A 20,076-nucleotide genomic window follows, 5' to 3' on the forward strand; every position below is an offset into this window, starting at 1 on the left:
GCGGCTGCAGCCAAGTACATTACATCTTGCCTGTTTATGTCCGACGTGGTTTCACTGTAGCGGTTTTATTACTGCCTGGGAACCTGACGAATGTATGAGCTCATGTTTAATTTGCTTTGACAGTTGGGAATTGGTCTGGCGATGTCAGGCTAGACATAAACAAACCAGCATACTCTCTTGGCTGTCTGCGCTAGTTCTCTATACATATAGCGTCCTCTATGTCGAGTGTCACGTGACCGTTGTGCCGAGGAGAATGTTCACTGAACCATAAATGCAGCAACATGGCACTTTGTCGGCGACCATGTGTTGTGCGTCACTTTCCAATTTCAAATCCAAGTATAAATTAGGCTTAACAAGTCACCTGGAAGTGATGTCACTCAGGCAGTTGTGTGTGTGTGTTGAATGCATTTGCAATTCCTCAACTGTGATGTCAGTCGAGCAACTGTCATCATATCTTAGTCACAATTTGTGACGGAAGTGATGTTAGTCGGACAGTTGTGTGTGTGTGAGGAATGCATTTGCAACTGCTTCACTGTGATGTCACCCGAGATTTGGGTCTGGATCGAGGCAAAAAGGAAGAGGGTGTGTGTGTGACGTTATGTCACTCACCAGTGCACGTGCATTTGTAGCATCTTTTATTTATTTTTTCCCTCTCCAGCCATGGGCTTTTGCAAAGACCCGCCCCGCTCTTGTGCCACACCACGCTGTGTCAATCTCCCCCCCCTCATCAGGCACACACAGAAAGAGATTTGTGTAGAATAGGCATTGATAGTATAATAGATGGATTAAGTGAGCGTGACGTGACCCATTGGGTTTTGATAGAAGAAAATGAGGCTTGAATCTCCTGCTTCCTGCTCATCGTTGATTGGTTGAATGGATTAATTCTACACGGAAGTACGGGGAAGGGGGCGGCTGCCCCTAGCGGCTGCCGGGGGAGTTTCCGAATTTGTCTCACAGGCTTGAAGTGACTGCCATCTTGTTGTTCGCTTCTGGTTGCTAGCTTGCTCGCTGGCTGGCTGGTTGCAGTGGTGAAATGGTCCAGGAAAACAAATATAATAACTTTTAGCCCGAAGGTATGGGCGAATAGCAGTCCAGCCAGCCGACCACCGTCTTGTCCGCGGCCTGGCCAAGAGACCATGGTGTGGTGTGAGCCTGGTGTGAGCCTCCAGCCTGCTAGCTGCTGCTAGCCTTCACAAGGTAAACTGCTATTATACTTATTATATCTATGGGCAAACTCTAAACTTTATAACTGAGGTGGATTTGATCACGCACTTGGTGCTCTGCTATGTTGGACTGTTTGAGTGATGTTCATGTTTGTAAGCTAATGCTAGCTCGATTAGCACTGTGTGCGAATGTAAATATGCGAGCAAGGTGGCGAGCACCGTTGCTATACTGTAACTGAAATTTGGTGGCGTTAATGTTAGTGATTAATATAACACGGTGTCATTTGTTTCTTCAAGGGATGGCCGCCGGAGTACCATGGTGGAGCAGGAACAGCAAAACACAACAGAGGCACATTGTCCCCTGGTCAAATGATTTGTGAAAATTAATGCTACGTTTTAATACCCATGTGCATGGCTCATTATATAATTTTCTGCTCTCCTGGGCTTATAATGGTAACGTTAACATATTACTGCGAGAATATTGCTGATCATCAGTTGTTCAACCTAGGATACTGCAAAAACACGAGCCAAATGCTGACCATAGACTGTATAATGCTGACAGATTTGAGACTTTGAGAGATTTACTTTGAACCATTACATTTGGTATGTATCTGCCAGTGTGCTTTTGTCAATAAACATTGCCAACAAATAACCTTGTTGTGTAGGCTATGTACTAAGGTAAATCATGTACCCGAATGTACCGCAAATATCACAGAACGAGCCCATTATAGTTGTCTGGTCAGAACAGGCAGGTTGTTAATAAGATGTGATAAAGATCGTTGGATGTCGAGTGAACCAGCTTGGACCAAATGACGAGAGGAAGAAGAATGTGAAGATGGAGAACCAACCGACTGCTTCAAATCAATGAATGCTTTATATTTATTGACATATGGTTATCTGTAACAATTCGGCATACACATAGGCTACACATAGGCTAAGAATGGTTACTTATCCACCATGGTGGGCTGGACTGCTGTGAAATGATTACCTATATTTGTGTCAAGTGTTGCTTGGTAGATTATCTATATATGCCTAATTTACCAGAAGACATATTCGTGCAAGACCTTAGGCTATGTTGAGTTCTATCGAGCCGATAAAGTATGTTTTCAAATATGGATGACATATTAAATTTCTGAGCTTGGCGGATGCCTCAAGACAAGTGTGTATCATTTTTAAATGTCCAATACCATACAGAAGAGCAAATTGAACAAACGACCAACAGCATTCAATTTTTCAAAAACTTGTGATGTTATGTCACGTTAACATAACCTTATGACGCTTACTGTATAACATGGGCAGACCATTTAACGTTACTTTATATACCGTTAGATAACGTTAAATGGTCCGCCATGTTATGAGCGCCACGTTACATGTATGCTATCTATACAGTTACGTGTGTCTACTAACATTATTAAAATATCATAAAGTAACGCTATTTTCTGATAATTTGCTAAACTATGACTTGCTATCTGCTAGCATTGTTTGCTAGGTTTCTTAACGAATTTCTTATTCATGTACTTTCCGCAGACTAGATGCCTTGCGGCACGTTGCTGCCTCTAACGGGCGGAAGTATTACTGTTCTCATTATCCCAAGTATATCACCTATTTTCCTCGAAATGGGGCTATCATTTAGAAAACGGAGGATGTGAGAGCATGAAAAAGACTTGAAATTGTTTTTTCAGACCATAAACTCATTTGGAAAGTGTTTATTTAAGACATAGACCGAGAGAGAAGTTGGCTCGTTTCCCATAGAGTTGAATGGATGTTCCTGGGGAGTGCTACACAAACTGCGACCCCCCCCACTGGCCATTTGAAAGAATGCAATTTCCGCATAGGCTTCACAAAGAGGGAGGCTGAATTGGGCACTGAGAATAGGTTTATTTTGAAAATCCGACTGGAAGTCATATTGTTCTCATCGCTAGTGGAACACAGGACTGTCTGCAGCCAGCCATCCAGATCCATGGCGTGACCGGAGTCACAAAACAGATGGAATTAAAATGTGTCAGACGATGGTTTTGTACGCGGGAGACAAAGCTACAGCTTCAGCAGACATGATGAGTTCTGGCTAACATTAGCTGGCTGACATGACAATGACATTGCTAACATTAGTTAGCCTCTAATGTTAGCATCGCTAAAGTTAGCTAGCATCCCGCTAACTAAAACTACCAAGCAAATTCTGGGAATAACGTTACCAAAGATCGCTAAAATGTGTTGTTGACAATATGGCTATGCTGTCCTTTAGCTAATGTTACACCATCTAAGAGCAGCTACCTGCTACAGTTTGGCTATGGAAAGCAACGTTAGGTTAGGGTGACCATACGTCCTCTTTTGCCCGGACATGTCCTCTTTTTACGTCCTGTCCGGGGGGGGTTTATTAATTATTGAAAATGTCCGGGTTTTCACAGGACCATTAGGCATAACGGTGCCTGGCGCTTTAAATAGTACTCTGTTGCGTGAGAGGCTGCCTCCCTTGTGGGCGGCTCTTGTGTACACTCACTCACAAACACAGAGAGCTGACATCGGAGCAGCACTGGGGCTCTGAGCCTCCTACTACAAAATGCCGAAGCGTAAGTGTGAATTTAGAGACGATTTAAAGACCAGATTCCCCACTTACCGTCCCGGTCGGGACAAATGGGAGGCGGAGTGCACTGTGTGCAAAGCTGGCACATAATGTGTCCCTTTCAAATAAAGGTGCGGGGGATCTGAAAGTTCTTTGACCCGGGAAAATGGAGGATGCTGTGAATGCAGTGGAGGGCGCATTCGCATTTCATACTGTGAAACGCCACAACAGCTACAGGTCCACCATTGCACTAGTGCCTTGCTAAAAAAGGCATTTCCAGACTCGGACACCGCCAAAAAGTTCAGCAGCGCTCGCACTAAGACAGAAGCCATTGTCAATGGTGTTATAGCGCCCCACACTGTTGAAGTCGCGCATGAAGAAGAAAAAATATTGAAGTAGCCTAATTTTTTGTTTGTTACGGTTTTATTATTTACATTATTACATTGACAATATTGTAAGATATATTTTGTGAAAAGATTTTCTAATACAGAAGAGGTATTATTTATAACATTATTTCATAATTTTGTATTTATTTTTCCAGTAAGACTTGAAAATAGTTTTTTTTTTGTATTATAGGCTATATGTAAAAAAGTATCTCGAGGCAGAGCCGAGTGTCCTCTGTTTGGAAATCAAAATATGGTCACCCTACGTTAGGTGATAGCCTACTCCATTGGATCCCAAACTGTGGTGGGCTCCGCCTGGTGGTCCGCCAGAGAATTGCAGAACAAATAAATAAATTCGAGAACAGTTTTTAGATAATACTTTTTACATACCGTATTTCCCCAAATAATAGCCCGGCAGCAAATACGCGCCGGGTCCCTAATAGCCGCCGGGGGTCTGACCCCATTTTGCGTATTAAACGCCGGTCCGAGTAAACGCCGGGGCCATTATTTGCATTTTCTTAAGGTAACCTCGAAATTACGGTACTACGTTGCTGACAGCACTTGAAGGCAACGTGGCGTTCGAACGAAGACGGAAACAGACGAACGTAAGAACGTAAGAACGAACGTACACTCGTAGAATGAACGTAGGACAGAACATGGCGGACGCGAGAGAAGTGAATTTAGAAGATAACATGGAGGAGAATGAGGAGAATAGACAGGAGAGGGACGAAAACGATAATGTAAGAGGGAAGAAAAAGAGAAAGTTTGACTTGAAGTTCAAGCTAGCAGTTGTGAAATACGCCGAGCAGAACTCTGGAGAAGCAGCTGCCAGAGAGTTTCAACGTGGACCCGAAGCGCGTCCGTGAATGGAAAAAAAAGAAAGGTGAACTTACCCTGCAGGCGGCTACAGGTGGCAAGCGGGCTCGCTTGTCAGGTGGAGGGAGAAAGAAAGTGAGCAAAGAGCTGGAGAATAACTTGTCCCAGTGGATACACCACACTCGTGGACAGAACCTCAGAGTCTCCCGCAAGATGATTAGCGTGAAGGCCAAGGAGTTGTACGCCACGGCGAGTGACAAGAGAGATAGGGAGGTGTTTGGAGCAACTCGCGGATGGCTTAACCGATTCCTCCGACGTAACAATTTTTCCCTCAGGAGGAGAACAACTGTAGCTCAGAAGGACGCTCCGATTGAGAAGCTAGTCAACTTCATCGTCTTCTCCACTCGCCAGATAGAGAGCAAGAAGATCCGGACGAAGAATATCATTGCCATGGACGAAACAGCTGTCTGGTTTGACATGGTGGGTGCAAGTACAATCAACGCGAGAGGGGCCCGCACCGTCTCGCTCAAGACCACCGGTCACGAGAAGGCTCACATCACGGTGGCTCTGGCAGCCAAAGCGGATGGGACAAAGCTAAAGCCTTTCATCGTGTTTAAGGGGGCCGTCCGCGATGTAAAGGCTATGCAGAGCATCCCCGGGGTCGTCATAGCTTCCTCCAAGAACGGGTGGTTCAAGACGACCTGACAAAGGAATGGCTCCAGAAGGTGGTGGGGAAATTCCACTTCGGACCAAGGCTACTCGCATGGGACTCATACCGCTGCCATATCAGCGTCGCCACGAAGGCCGAGCTGAGGAGGGGGTACAACGTCACACAGGCTGTAATACCTGGAGGTTGCACCAAGTACATTCAGCCCCCTGACGTGGTGTGGAATGGCCCCTTCAAAGCGCACCTCCGTGACGCCTACGACAACTGGATGGCAGGTGATAGAGACAAGTCCTACACCAAGTCAGGGAACCTGAGAGCCCCTTCTCGCCGCCTCCTGGTCGACTGGGTCCTGAGAGCCTGGGACGCCCTGGATCGGGACAGTGTGATAAGCTCATTTAAGGTAGGTGTGTGTGTGTGTGTGTGTGTGTGTGTGTGTGAGAGAGAGAGAGAGGTTTGTCGGTGTGTGTGTGAGAGAGTGAGGTGTGTGTGTGTGTGTGTACACGGTAGCCACGGCTGATTGCTGATTTTTGGTATCCTCCAAGGTGTGTGGGCTGACGGTGGCAGTTGATGGGAGTGAGGACCAGCTCATTCATTGCTTCAAGGAGGGACAGCCATGCCAGGCAGGGAGAGAGCAGCTCGTGAGGGCCAGAGAGCAGGCTGCGATGGCTGAGGAAGAGGATGAGAGCGACGAGGAACAGCAGTTCCTCAACGAACTTGTGATTGAGGACGATGATGATGAGGGGGAGGGGGAGGAGGTGGAGGAGGATGATGATGATGATGATGATGACTGATGAGTGGCGTTGAGAGTACTATATTATTGTTGCTGTGTTGTTTTGATGGTGGTGTGGTTTGTTGTTTTAGACAGTACTTGGTCCCATAATTTAATTTTATGCCCTGTTTTATTTAAAAGGTAGAGTACTGTAGCTTTGATTTATTTTTAGTATACCGGTATGGTATTTTATTTTTTATTACTGTATTAGACAATTGTTGCACTACATGTTGATGCCTTTGCCTACCTCTTGTTTACACACAGTATCTTGTGCACTACTGGCATGTTGATGCCTTCCTTGCCTACCTCTACGGTATCTTGTTGCTTTGCACTATGTTTGTAAGTAAGGATATGTTGACCTTATGCCTTATACCTTTGCACTAAAAACATGCTGGACAGGAACTGTCACCGAATAATGGCCTGGTGCAGGTCAGTGCAAAAATAAATAAACGCCTGCAGCAAATACGCGCCTGGTTCTTTTAAACGCCTGGGGTCCAAATCGATTTTGCGTATTAAACGCCCGGGCTACTATTTGGGGAAATACGGTATAAACATTAAGTCGGATGGGGTCGATTTTCAGAAATATCGCGATATTTGGGAAATATCAAAATTTTGAACATTTAATTTGAGAGGCTGCAGCAGGCTCAGTTTTAAAGCCAGAGTGAGGTTTCTGGTACCATATGAAACTAGAAGACCAAAGGAATCGATTCGTACCAACCCTATCATGCTAGCTTGTCAGGAAGGTAGCTAAATAACACTCCAAATTTAGAATACATTTTGGTGAGGGGGAAAAAAACATTTTCAAAGGGGTCCTCTTTTTCACAGACTAATGTTGGCAGGTGTGTGTGTCCGTTTTGAACCAGCTAGTAGCCTTATATTGTCATTTAGCCTTTCTGCTGCTATTGCATGGTTAAATCAGCAAATTTTATTTTAGGGGGGGAGGTTGGTAAATTTGGTTTGGTACCTAGTGGTACTTTGACGGAAAAGTTTGGGAACCCCTGGCCTACTCTGTTCAGTGATTTTCACTGTTTGCACGCTGATGTTATCATTTCACAGCACACTGTGGGATATGTCACTACACTAATCACAATAACGTGAACGTTCAAAATCACGACCACCAATCATTACATAATGTTAGGCAAACAACAGATGACCAAATAAATGGTTAATGATAATTTAATGACAACAATAGCCAATAAGCTGCATTGAGTCATTCTGGTAAAAAATTCATGGTGCATCATGAGAATACGGTACGTTAATTTAATTAAAATAAATTGTAATGCATCAGAGATTAATCATTGTGCCCTTAAAATTCTTTATGTGCTCCTAACATTTTAAACTTAGGAGCACAATGTAATGTGATAATCACACCACATGCTGCAATACTTAAAATGCAAAGGCTTCCATCAATGGGCCATAGGCTCAATGCCCATTGTGCTAACTCAGTTGGTGATAGATAGTGACTTAACTCATTGAGTGCCAGCCACTTTTGGAAAACGGATGCCGAACACGCACAAAGAACGATGATACTCTATTGTATCATCAGCAAAAAAAAGTTTATTGATATCATTTTCCATTCTTTAGTTAGCAGCCGGAGAAGATAGGTTGATTTCACCAAAAACAGACGTTTCAGACTAGAAGCTGAGATAATGAGCCTTTTGTGAAATGAAGCATTTCAAGCAAATCACTGACTCTGAAGCTAATATTTTCTGACCTGAAACATCTGAACAGTAATTTCGTTCAATAAAACAGCACCCCCACCCCCCTCAACTGCAAACTCCTCCTCCTGGGAGTGTCTCTGGTGGCTCTGCTCGCGTGTGTCAGGCGACGAATCTCTGCATGGAGCTGGGATAAACTCATCCCCACTAACACACAGCTTGCATGCCAGAGCTGGGAGAAACTCAACCCCACACCAACACACAGCCTGCATGCCGGCGGAGCTTGGAGAAACTCATCCCCACACTAACACACAGCCTAACACGCACCCAGCATCTATTTTCAGAGCGCTCCGTTTTTGTGCGCCGGCTCCCAGCGCGACACCGAAAAGCCAAACCGGACTGCTGAGAATGGTTTGGCCCTTCGGCGTCGGGTGCTGCTTTTCTGGCGGCTAATCGTGTGGAGAAACTATGCAGCAGAGACAGAGGGGCTCAGTTGTGGGAGCGGATTGACTGCTGTTCGCAGCTAACGTTAGCTCCAGCCAGAGCAATCTATACGGCTCTGGCTCCAGCATCGGTTTCCGTTTCATCACGGGGCTTCTTCTGCTGTTTTTCCTCACCTTTCTCTAATCTGGAGAGCACTGTCGCCACCTAATGGGTCTGTAAAATAGCTTCTACACATTCGACATCCCCCATACTTTCACAGGAGATGCATCAGGCTTTGATCCACGTCCCACCGTCAAAAAACGCAATTGACGACAATCGTCGTCATTGGCACTCTACGTTACTATTTGAATTGACGACGATTGTCGTCATTGGCACTCAATGAGTTAACAGACATTTATTTACATGAAAATCTTTGAGCGTATCACTAAGAAATTACCAATATGTAAACAAAATGACAAAGATGATAATGCTTAAAATATATTATTGCCCCAGACCCAAAAGGATAATCAAGGACACTCAACATCCTCATCATGGCCTATTTCAATGGCTTCCATCTGGCAGCCTCAAAACAAAGACTGAGCGGCTGAAGAAGAGCTTCCCACAAGCCATACAGTGCATGAACTCTAAATTGTCTGCCTGTTATTGCACTTTATCAGACCTTTCTGCACTACTGTACATATGAAGACTTTGCACTTTATGGACATTTTAGACAGGCAGTTCTTACCAGAATGCTCCTTTAGGTGGCGTTCACACCCAACGCGCTTAGTTGAGCTGCCAGTGCCTTTCTGCAATTCATTCTCTATGTAAGGACGCGCTACGCGCGCTCCCCTTTCAAGGAATGCACCTGGCGTTTAAGCGCTGGTGTCATCTAGTTTTTTTGGCGTAGCGGCCAGAATTGGCAATAATCTGGCTTTCATGTTCACAGTAAACAACATTAAACAGACAAAACCAGCTGGCTACCGTCCGTGTGATCGTTGCATCCTGAACTGTACTGCACGCGACTGCAGGGGAAACAAAACAAAGCACCAAAAAAACGCTCCGTGCGCTGTTTTGTGCACAATGGAAGTGCTCTCGACATGATTTCCAAAGCGTTCATACACGTCCTGTGTGAACGCCGCCTTATTGTATTTTAATTTGTTTAACCATGTTTTTTTTTACTAAATGTACGGTGTCTATCAGCAAAGTTATCGGGCCGGGGCTTTTAACTTTCATTGTAGCTTGCTACATATGACAATAAAGTTTCCTTGATTCCTTGAAAGTGTGGGAGTATTTTAGACCCGAGACCCAACAATGTGCTGCTCCGCAAATTGGAAATGACGTAAACCTAACGTTATGTACACATACACCCAGAGCGTGCGTCCTGTTGATGGGCAACAGACAGCACCAAGTCAGTCCGCTTTTAATGCACTTTTTGATCACGCATATTAGGATTATGTGGAACGTGTTTGTTAGTACAATACTAATGAAAAAACATTTATTTGCCAGTGATTATCTTAACTGCAGATTACTCCAGTTGAAACACTCTGTCAGCAATCCTTTTGAATTTGAGGTTCAGTTAAAATGGAAAATAGTTACTAATCAACTAATCTAAAAAATAGTCGTTAGATTAATCGAGAAGAAAATAAACGTTTGGGGGGTATGGTGGTGCAGTGGTAAGCGCTGTCGCCTCACAGCTCGAAGGTCCTGGGTTCGATTCCCACCTGGGACGCTAATCGTTTGGGACAGCCCTAGTCATCAGTGATGTAACTCAAGCAACTGAGATCTTATAATAATTAGGGCTGGGACTTTAACGCGTTAGCTTTGATAATTAATTACAGAAAAAATAACGCGTTAAAAAAAATTACGCATTTTAACAAGTTCACTGCCATTGACGAGTTATCTCGGCTTACAGAATCCGACGGTTCACTGCCAAGGACGAGTTATCTCGGCTTAAATTTTTTTTTTTTTTTTTTGACGGTGGGACGTGGATCAACGCTCCCCACGTCTCCTATAAAAATATTGGAGTCAGCGAACGTGTACAACCCATTCCACGGACCCACTAAGTGGCGACAGTGCTCTCCACACTAGGAAACGCAGAGCCAAAACTGTAGGGTAACGCGCGAGGAAACCATTCTCTACTGTAAAATGGATTGGCGAAAACGCTTTCATCGCGCATTATCGCACTGGGAGCTGGCGGTGGGGGATTCCAAAAATAGACTGGGTGGAAAACACTTTGAAACACGCAGCATAAAGCCTAGAATCGCACAAAGCTTCATCAAAGCTCTCAAACCCAAGAAACAAGTGAGCCCTATCCACACTCGCTGCCAGGGAGGGAGGCTGCTCAAACTCGCAGCAGCAGCAGCAGCAGAACACTCGCTTGTCACAAACGCTGCGGAGGAGAACGCCCACGGAGGGAGGAGTTGGAAGCAGAGGGGGGTTTCCTGCTGTTATGGAGGAAATTACTGTTCAAAACTATTGTTTAGATGTCTGACGTCTTACTGATGCCAAAAATGAATGGTTAAAGTGACTGTTCTATCGAATTTCACAAAAAGCCGTTTATCTCTGAATAAATTTCCAGACGCTGAAACCATGCTGTATTCAACTGCTAATGCTTACATAACTACTAACTCTACAAACCAACTCTTTTAGACAGAGAAAGCACACATTCTATTAGTTCTTTTGAGATATTGTGTGTTCACAAAATCTTAGCAGAAAAGAATCCTCGGGTCTTGAAAGATGAGCCAGAATCCTCAAAAAAACCCTCTGGCAGAACCTACCTACAGTAAAAAAAAAAGGCTGGCAGTGAATGTGTTAATCGCACTTTATTTTGGACTCCAGAGACCACGGAATGTTTCTCAGGGGACGAATTCCATGCATACCGAACATACCGATGCACAACATGCATTGAGTGACGTCAGACAACAAAGCTCCACATGTGGGAATTGTGCTGTAGGCTGATGACAAAAACAGAAGAAGCAGATAAGAACGCGTTGCTTGGCCCGGTGGATGGGAAGTTTAGATTTAAGCCTCCGGTACCACCTCAATGCTAAACATGTTGCAGCTAGCTTGGAAGCCAGAGCTAAGGTTAACTTATCATGCTAACGTTAGTCCTTGAGTTGAAAAATGTTGCTTCTTGTGTCAAATATTGATATGCGATTAAAATGTGATTAATTAGTTACAAAGCCTCTAATTAATAAAAAATAAATAAATAATCGAGTCCCACCACTAATAATAATATAATCACAGTTGCTCGAGGAAGATTATCTTATTATACTAGATGATTGCGTGACATCACTTCCAGTTGACAAGCAAGCTTCAAGGAGCAGAAAAGCTGCTGAGACCACGCTCCTGAGAAAAGGGCTATGACTAGCATATGAACTGCACCGCTTACTTAACCACCTGGGTGTGATGTTTTTAATGACTTGGTTCTGTCAGACAGCCTCTTCGACACGTTTCTCAAAGTGAAAACCCAAGTTGTGAGGTGACATAAGGGTCCCACGCAAGACCGACCACCCCAATCCAAAACTTAATTATTTATCTAAGCCTATTTTACAATAATTTTATGTTACTACAAAGATTAGCTGTACTTTTGATCATTAGGCCTACCTACTACTACTCTACAATTTCAGCCAAATTATGGAACATTTTGCAATATTCCATATTTTACAGTTGATTCCATTTTTAATACCAAATTCCCTCATTCCATACATTTTTTCTGCATTGCGGAACTCATATGGCCCTCTGTACAGTAGGGGTCAAAATAAGACCTTACAGGCAGACAGACAGACTTACTCTGTTTCTTGTAGTAGTCTTCCCAGGCCTTACTGTAGTCTGTCATCATGTTCTGAGGCTGGTTCTGCTGACCTACACACACACACGCACCCACACACCAACGTTACTGCAACCACTATTTGGCAGAGCACTTTTTGGCACATCGCAAGCCCACGTTTTCTAACCCTATCATCGGAATAATGCGTTGAAGGTTTTTTCATGGAGTAGATAATTTCTTTCTGAAAACTATGTCTGATGTAGTCTACATTGACAAACGTAATTAAATGTCTGTCTCGTATCAACACTGATTCCCGCAGCACAATTTCTACTAAATCCACACACACCTCCCACATGGAGCACGGGTTTAGAGCTTTGAATCCGCTCACTCCACAGAGTTGAGTTTGGATGACTTGGTCGGACATCATCATATGCAAATGCCTTTTCTCTGGGTTTCACCAGCCATTCACCAATCAGTGACGAGGGGGACTAAGATTGGCCAATCAGCGTCAATAAACAGCCCAAACGGCATGACTAAGCCATTGTCAAGTGCGCAGAGGAGGAACGTTAACACATTGAGTGCCAAGGACGTCTCTGGACGTCCTAAAAAAATGTAACGAGGAGTGCCAAGGACGTCTGTGGACGTCCTAAAATCATAATTCATATTATTCCATAATTCTGCTGTTTAAGGTCGTACCTAGCCAGTGAGCATGAATCCCTTCAAGGGATCACACGGCGCCACCTTAAACATCGACAGGGAAGCTGCGCCACCCACCTCAGATCCTTTACTTTGTGCATGAGACAGCAGGGAAAGACGTGATCAAAGAGGAAACCGATGCATGCTTCAGCCAGAGCCGTAAAGATTGCTCTGTCTGCAGCGGAGAGTGGGCTCGGCTGCATCCCCGCTCACAACTGAGCTCTTATGCTTCTATCTATCTCCACACGCTTCCCTGCCAGAAAGCCAGCATCCGAAGCCGAACGGCCAAGCCTTTTCGTTCAGTCGCGTTTTGCATTTCCTTGATGCGCGCTGGGATCCGTCCGGGGCAAAAACAGAGTCGAGAAAACAAACTCTGTGCGTGTGGGGAGGAGCCCACAGCTCAGAGGTGGAGCAGGGGGGGGGGGGGGGGGGGGGGGGCACGCAGGCTGCACAGAAACCACACCACGACATCAGAAAACACCAGCCAGAGTCAGTGAATGTGCTCGAAATTAGAGTGCAAAAGGTATTCATAAAAGTGACTATATCTTGGAAAGTAAAAAAAAACGACAGAAAACCCTTGAAAGTGCACTTTTTTCAGAGGCTGTCATTTCATAATGGAACTGTCTAGAAACAAAATTTATTCTTTGGAAGAAGCAGGAGTGTTCAATGTTTCATTAAAGTCCAGTCCCGTCAATATAGCCCTAATAGAAAAAATTCTATAGCTGTTTTCAACTGAATGGAAGTGAATCTGGCACAGGCTGCAGACAATTTTACTGAAGCGCTGTGGCACTCAATGTGTTAATATCAACAACGGCTGCGGTCGCCATGTGCCATCGAGGCCGCATTTATTCAAATGGGAGATGTTTTTTTTATGTTCTCCTGACTGAAGTAACCAACGTTAGATTCAGGCCGATACATTGGTCTCTCATGATTGGTTGGAATTCCCCTCATAGAAATAACTTAAACAGAGGGCAATCTCAGACTAGAAGATGGAAATGAGTGTAACCAATTGACAATTCAGTCTGATATCAGGCTAGGGTTTTATATCATGTAACTCCAGGGAATGTCTGGACCTGATTCAACAGACATAGTGTGGCTTCTGTCTGTGTGTGTCTATAGTACTCCTCCCATGCTTGTGCGTGTGTGTGCGTGTGTGTGTACAGTGCTGTGGCTAGGCACACGCGCATCACGCGCTGTGTGTAGGGCACCAAGTGCCACGAGGGGCATCATCCAGGGCAGGAATTACACCACAGTCAAACGAACAGTGTCGTGGATGCCCCGCAGTGTGGTCGTAATGCCCCTTCTAAAATGAACGATCCACACGGCCAGTTTGGCATGCCCTGTTCTGAACTGGCCACGGTGCCCTTAAAAGAAAGATGTGGATGTCCTCGTTTAAAACAACATCAGACGCAGTGAATAAACAAACTCATGTTTCCCTCAGTCATCAGCGTAGCAGTAGCCTGCACAGGGCGTTTAGCGAGCATGGTAAATAGACGCTGTGAGACGTTTAAGGGACATCTGTAATTTGTAGCTACAGAAAAGAACCTGCCTGGGTTACACTTATGTTATTGACATGTAATAGTCAATCTTACATTATGTGCTACAGCACTGCAGCACTTCATTTCTCTATTAGAATATTTCCTTGGTTGAGCAAAAGGGAATGAAAATGATTTTAAAGCCGCCCTCTAGTCAGTTTGTCCTGTACAAGGTTGATGTTCTATGAAAACGTACATGTGCGCGAACCTGCCCATTATTCCACTGCAGCACAATGCCAGCAGCGCTGTTCTGTGTGTCTGTTCAACTCTGTCTGCGCCCAGACCGGATATACTGGAAACAGTCGGCGCCATGACAGTCTGTCCATATCTCCATAAAAACATTACTTTGGAGCCACAATATTTTTGTAATATCAACAACTAGTCAACAGATATCAAAGCTGGTGGGCTATATGGAAAGAGCATGACTAGAATTGCTTAAAGGTTAGTATCGGTGGCGTGTTGAGCCTGGCGAACACTTAGCAAACGTAGCTCACAGCTAACAGCTAGCTAATGCCAGCAATTTATTGTAACTGCATACTGTAATGTATTATCCGAATATCATATGTCACTCATTAACACGTTCACTGCCAATGGCGAGTTGACTCGTCAAAAAAATTCCAACGGTTCACTGCCAATGACGAGTTGAGACGTCAAAAAAAAAAAAAAAAAAAATTTGACGGTGCTACGTGGATCAATGCCCCCCACGTCTCCTATAAAAATATTGGAGCGACCGAACGTGTACAACCCAGTGTACGACCCCAAGTGGCGACAGTGCTCTCCATTCTAGAGGAAGGCAAGCAAAAAGCAGTGTGAGGAAGCCATTCTCATGAAAATGGATTGGCGAAAACGCTTTCGCGCTTGGGAGCTGGCGGTGGGGTTTTGCAAATTTGCATAATAGATTACGGGTGGAACACACTTTGAAACACGCAGCATAAATAAGACAAGAATCGCAAAAGCTTCATCAAAGCTCTCAGAACCCCAAGAAACGAGCGAGCCCATCCATCCAGACTTGCCCAGCGGCCGCCAGGCACAGCAGCAGCAAAGCAGTGAGCCTGGTGATGCGAGGTTACAGCAGCAGCAGCAACGAGCTTGTGACACGCCCGCTGCAGCCAAGAAGAACACACACGGAGGGAGGAGTTTGAAGGAGAGGGGTGTTTCCTGCTGTTATGGAGGAAATTACTGTTCAAAACTATTGTTTAGATGTCTGACGTCTTACTGATGCCAAAAATGAATGGTTAAAGTGACTGTTCTATCGAATTTCACAAAAAGCCGTTTATCTCAGAATAAATTTACAGACGCTGAAACCATGCTGTATTCAACTGCTAATGCTTACATAACTACTAACTCTACAAACTAACTCTTTTAGACAGAGAAAGCACACATTCTATTAGTTCTTTTGAGATATTGTGTGTTCACAAAATCCTAACAGAAACGAATCCTCGGCTCTTGAAAGATGAGCCAGAATCCTCAAAAAACCCCTCTGGCAGAAGCTAACTACAGTTTTGAAAAACGGCTGGCAGTGAATGTGTTAAGACAACCATAATGTCTGACGTCATGACCTGTTCTTATCAACAGCTTATTTTTAGGACTTTGAGACCAAAATAAGGTCATTTGTCAACATAATACAGTTGCGAACACTGTGGCTAATCAGCTGAGCAGGGTAAAACCCAGCAACACATGAAATATCTTAAAAATAACAAAATACACTGGCTTTAAGAAGGGTTTGGCCGTTTTACTGTTCTATAGTGTGATACACTGTTATTTCATAGTTCTGACTTTCTTATTTGTAACCTTGTGTTTTAAAAGGTGCTATATAAATAAAGCCTTACTTACTTACTTGCCCAGCATTTTGATATTGCCGTGCCTGGAACTGGGAAAAAGAAATCAGAGGTGCTTAAGGCATTGGTAGAGGTGTTGGTGGATAAAAAAATAATCAAGGCTCCCGGATCCGAGATGGAGCAGAAACCGGAGGGTCAGGAGTTGGATGATTCAGTGGATGGCACCGCTAGAAATATTGCAACACACCCATCCTCTGCTTACCCTCTATCTGGGCCAGGGGTTAGCAAAGAGCAATTAGATCTGGCTCTGGAAATTGAGCGAATTAAGCTGGAGAACAGGAGGCAGGAGGTTGAGCTTGCTCACCTCCGGATCCGTGAAATAGAGGCCAGAGATAAAGCCGCTCAAGCTACACCCGTGCGGGTAGAGAGCCTGACGGGAGATCCGCTCAGCCAGCGTAGTGCTCTGGTGGTCAATATACCTGCTACCACACACCCAGAGGAGTTCCATGTTGGCCGACAAATCAATCTGCTTCCACCATTTCGGGAGGAAGAGGTGGATTCATTTTCAGTGCATTGCTGGTACTTTAAAGTTGCCAAGGGATAAGTGGGGCTTGCTCTTGCAGTGTAAATTAGTGGAAAAAGCTCAGGAGGTCTGCACAGGTTTATCTGTAGAGGATAGTGAGATGCGCGGATGAGCTTTTATGCCACCCTAATCCGCGTGTATGCATGAACCGTCCGCCCGCCATAAATCTGCGCAAATTATTTCATACTATTTATTGATCTGCGCCCACCATGCACCCGACATTTCACAACGCTATAAATGAGCGATTTGGGTAGATGAACTTACTGTTTCTGTTGCCCTCGGTGCGATCGCTGCAGTCGACTCCAAATAAACGTCCATGCTGTATTATAATCCAGTCCAGCACTTGCCCATGTAGCATACTAGGCTAACTAACGCTATAGCTTTAAGTTTAGATCAAGACTGGATTGACCTGTATGGGAAAATAATACGAGCGCATCTTCTCTCCCAGCTATTCAGTTTACATCAACCTGCCATGGGACTACAGGTGGAAACTAGCCCTTGGGCTATAACCTGGCATATTTACTGTACGGCTGTACTGTTCATTAATGTGTAAAGTCCCATTCTTTAAATAAATGAATGAATCTAAATCAGTGGAGACTCCTGTTTGAAGTTCCTCGTTCTGGTGACATCATTGACCATATAAGAGTAAGAGTAACAGCAGGCATATCCCCATCGAACGTTGACACATGGCTATTTGTTTACACTGCTTTGGGTCCTTCCGGGGTACTTGCTTTCTAACTATATAGGCGGCTAACATGTGCCTGACGAAAAATAAAGCTTAAAATACGTTCATAGTAGTGATGTGCGGGTCACCCAGAACCCGCTGGGTCCCGCGGGCTGGCCCGCCCCGCAGGCGGTCTGGGTTGGCAAATTATGAAAATATGGCGGGTGCGGGCGGGGCAGGCTCAGAACGTGACAAAGCAATATTATTAAATAATTTAGTTAGAGCAGTGAAACTTTCAGAGTAACCCTTTATTAAGACGTGAACTCTCTGACACGTACACACAATCAGCGAGTCTGAAGCCGTCTGCAGTGCACCTGTTGCAGTAGTAAAGAAACGCTTCAAATGAGGGTTATTAGCTGTATATTATTTGAAGTGTCCATAAAACGAATGCCACTGCAGATTTTCTGTGTGGACTCGACTGTGATCTATTTGTCAATTTTACTGCAACGTGAGTAGGCTACGTGACCAATTGAAAGATCGATAATAGCCGAGTTTGTAGCACCGACAAGCACAAAGAACTCAACGACATGATTGAAAGCAGCCGCGCAACGCATCCAGAGCGTGTTGTCCAGTCGCGCACCGGCACGCATGTATGTGTCTGTCTGTGAGAGAGAGAAGGAGAGAGACGAGTTTGGACACATTGGAGAGCTCTGCTGCGCTCATCTTGAGTCCAGACACATATTACATTAAATTGGCCGTTTGCGGGCTGCTGGGTTGGGTTGGCTTCTGGGTTTTCAGATATTTTAACGGGGCAGACTGGCTCCGATGACGGGTTGGGTTGGTGCGGGCTTTAAAAAACCCTGACCCGCGCATCACTAGTTCATAGACTAGATAAGGTAATTAATATTTCTCATTAATGATACATCATTTCACCCGCCCGCAACCCATCCGCTATTAATCAGAATGTTAATTTTTATGTTCCGCCCCGCCCGCAGGGCGATATCCGTGGCCAGCGCGGTTATAACTGCAGCCCGCGCATCTCTACTGAGTATGATAAAATGAAGGCGGCTGTTTTACGTGCCTATGAACTAGTTCCAGAGGTATACAGGCAAAAATTTCGCTCCGTGCTGAAATCTGCCAACCAATCTTACGGTGAGTTTGTGCGTGAGAAAACTATGTTGTTTGATAAATGGTGTGCAGCGTGTTATGTCGTGGACTTTGCCCAACTTTGTTAAAGGAGTTTAAAAACTGTGTGCCTGAAAGGGTTGTTGGTTATTTGAATGAGCGAGAGGTTAGTACTGTGTCCAGAACAGGTGTGTTGGCTGATGAGTATGAGTTAACACACAGAGCGAGCTTTGGGAGCGTGCGGACTCCAGGCGTCAGGATTGCGCACACTCCACACACGTGCGTAATGGTAATAGTAGTGCATCTTCGGAGTGTAATGGGTCTTTCTCATCCTCAGGGGGGAGTGGGAAGGATCATGTGTCACAAAATCAGTCGTTTTCGAGTCCGCCACACTCAAAATGTAATGGATGGGAGCGCCGTTGCCATTATTGTAATGAGGTGGGGCATTTGATTGCGGGGTGTCCGAAAAAGCAGAAGCTGATGCTGATGCGAACTGTGGGGTTTGTGCAGGTGGTGCCTTCTCTGTCTTCATTCAGAAAGATCGACGGTGATGAGGTGGCGTTTAGCTGCTGCCCCTTTATTTCCAAGGGCTCAGACTCGCTGTCAGGGGAGGAGACAGACCAGGTACCTGTAAAGATATTTCGTGACACGGGAGCTTTTCAGTCGTTGTTACTGGAGAGTGTTTTGCCGTTCTCTGAAGAAACGTCTTGTGGTTATGACGCTGTGTTGCGGACTGGAGATGAGGGTGCTCAGTGCGCCATTGCACACAGTGCCACTGCTAGTTACCGGGTCTGTAAAAGTGGCTTTATGCAGTTGCCAATGAGTGGGATTGCGTTGATTCTGGGTCATGATCTGGCTAGTCTCTTAAAACAGACTGTCTCATCTACATCCGGCGAATGCAGCTATACAGTCTGTGCGTTACACCCCCAGAACATGCACAAGGAAGTTGGGAAAAAAACCTTCAGACTGGAAGGAAGTTCGACAAAATCTGACCAATCACGACACGTGTGTCCACGAAAAAAAAATCTTATTGGACTAATGAGCGGAAGACCCGCCTTTCTGCTTCCCATTCCGGTTGGTGCATGATTCTCCCTCACGAAGTACAGACGGTATGGCAGAAGCATTTGAAAATTGCGGAAGCCAACTTGTCTGTTCTAAGAGACTACGATCTGGCTGGTGATAAAGTGTTTCCTGTTAGTGGGACTATAGAGGAACCTGTACATTTCTCTATGTATTGTCTTCTACTGTGAGTGGAGAGGATAATGTGAAAGATATAGTGATCAAGTGTTGCCTACTATTGAGAGTATAAACGAACCTGTGATTGTGTCTTGTGAAGTGAATGAAGATAGGCTGTTCACTGACTATGCTTTGTCATGCGCACAGGCGCATGACTTTCATGATGTTTTGGACTTGTCCGATGTATTTATTTTTTCTGAAGAGACAGTAAAGGCATACCAAGCTAAGGCTAAATTAGAGACAAAATAAGT

The 20,076-nt window shown here is 44.8% G+C and overlaps 1 protein-coding gene across 4 annotated transcripts in view; it reads right to left on the reverse strand.

Annotated features, from left to right (window-relative positions):
* Positions 1–20,076, reverse strand: part of LOC310783885 (far upstream element-binding protein 3-like) — a 208,407-nt gene that overhangs the window by 21,926 nt on the left and 166,405 nt on the right. For 2 of the 4 annotated variants that reach the window (XM_083644796.1, XM_083644794.1), the window contains exon 16: positions 12,232–12,303. The exons of the other annotated variants lie outside the window; for them this stretch is intronic. In XM_083644796.1, coding sequence (XP_083500922.1) covers positions 12,232–12,303 — 72 coding nt within the window. The remainder of the gene's footprint in view (positions 1–12,231; positions 12,304–20,076) is intronic. 4 annotated transcript variants of the gene reach the window in all.

Source organism: Poromitra crassiceps (assembly GCF_964638095.1).
Source record: "Poromitra crassiceps genome assembly, chromosome: 10".
Classification (NCBI taxonomy): domain Eukaryota; kingdom Metazoa; phylum Chordata; class Actinopteri; order Beryciformes; family Melamphaidae; genus Poromitra; species Poromitra crassiceps.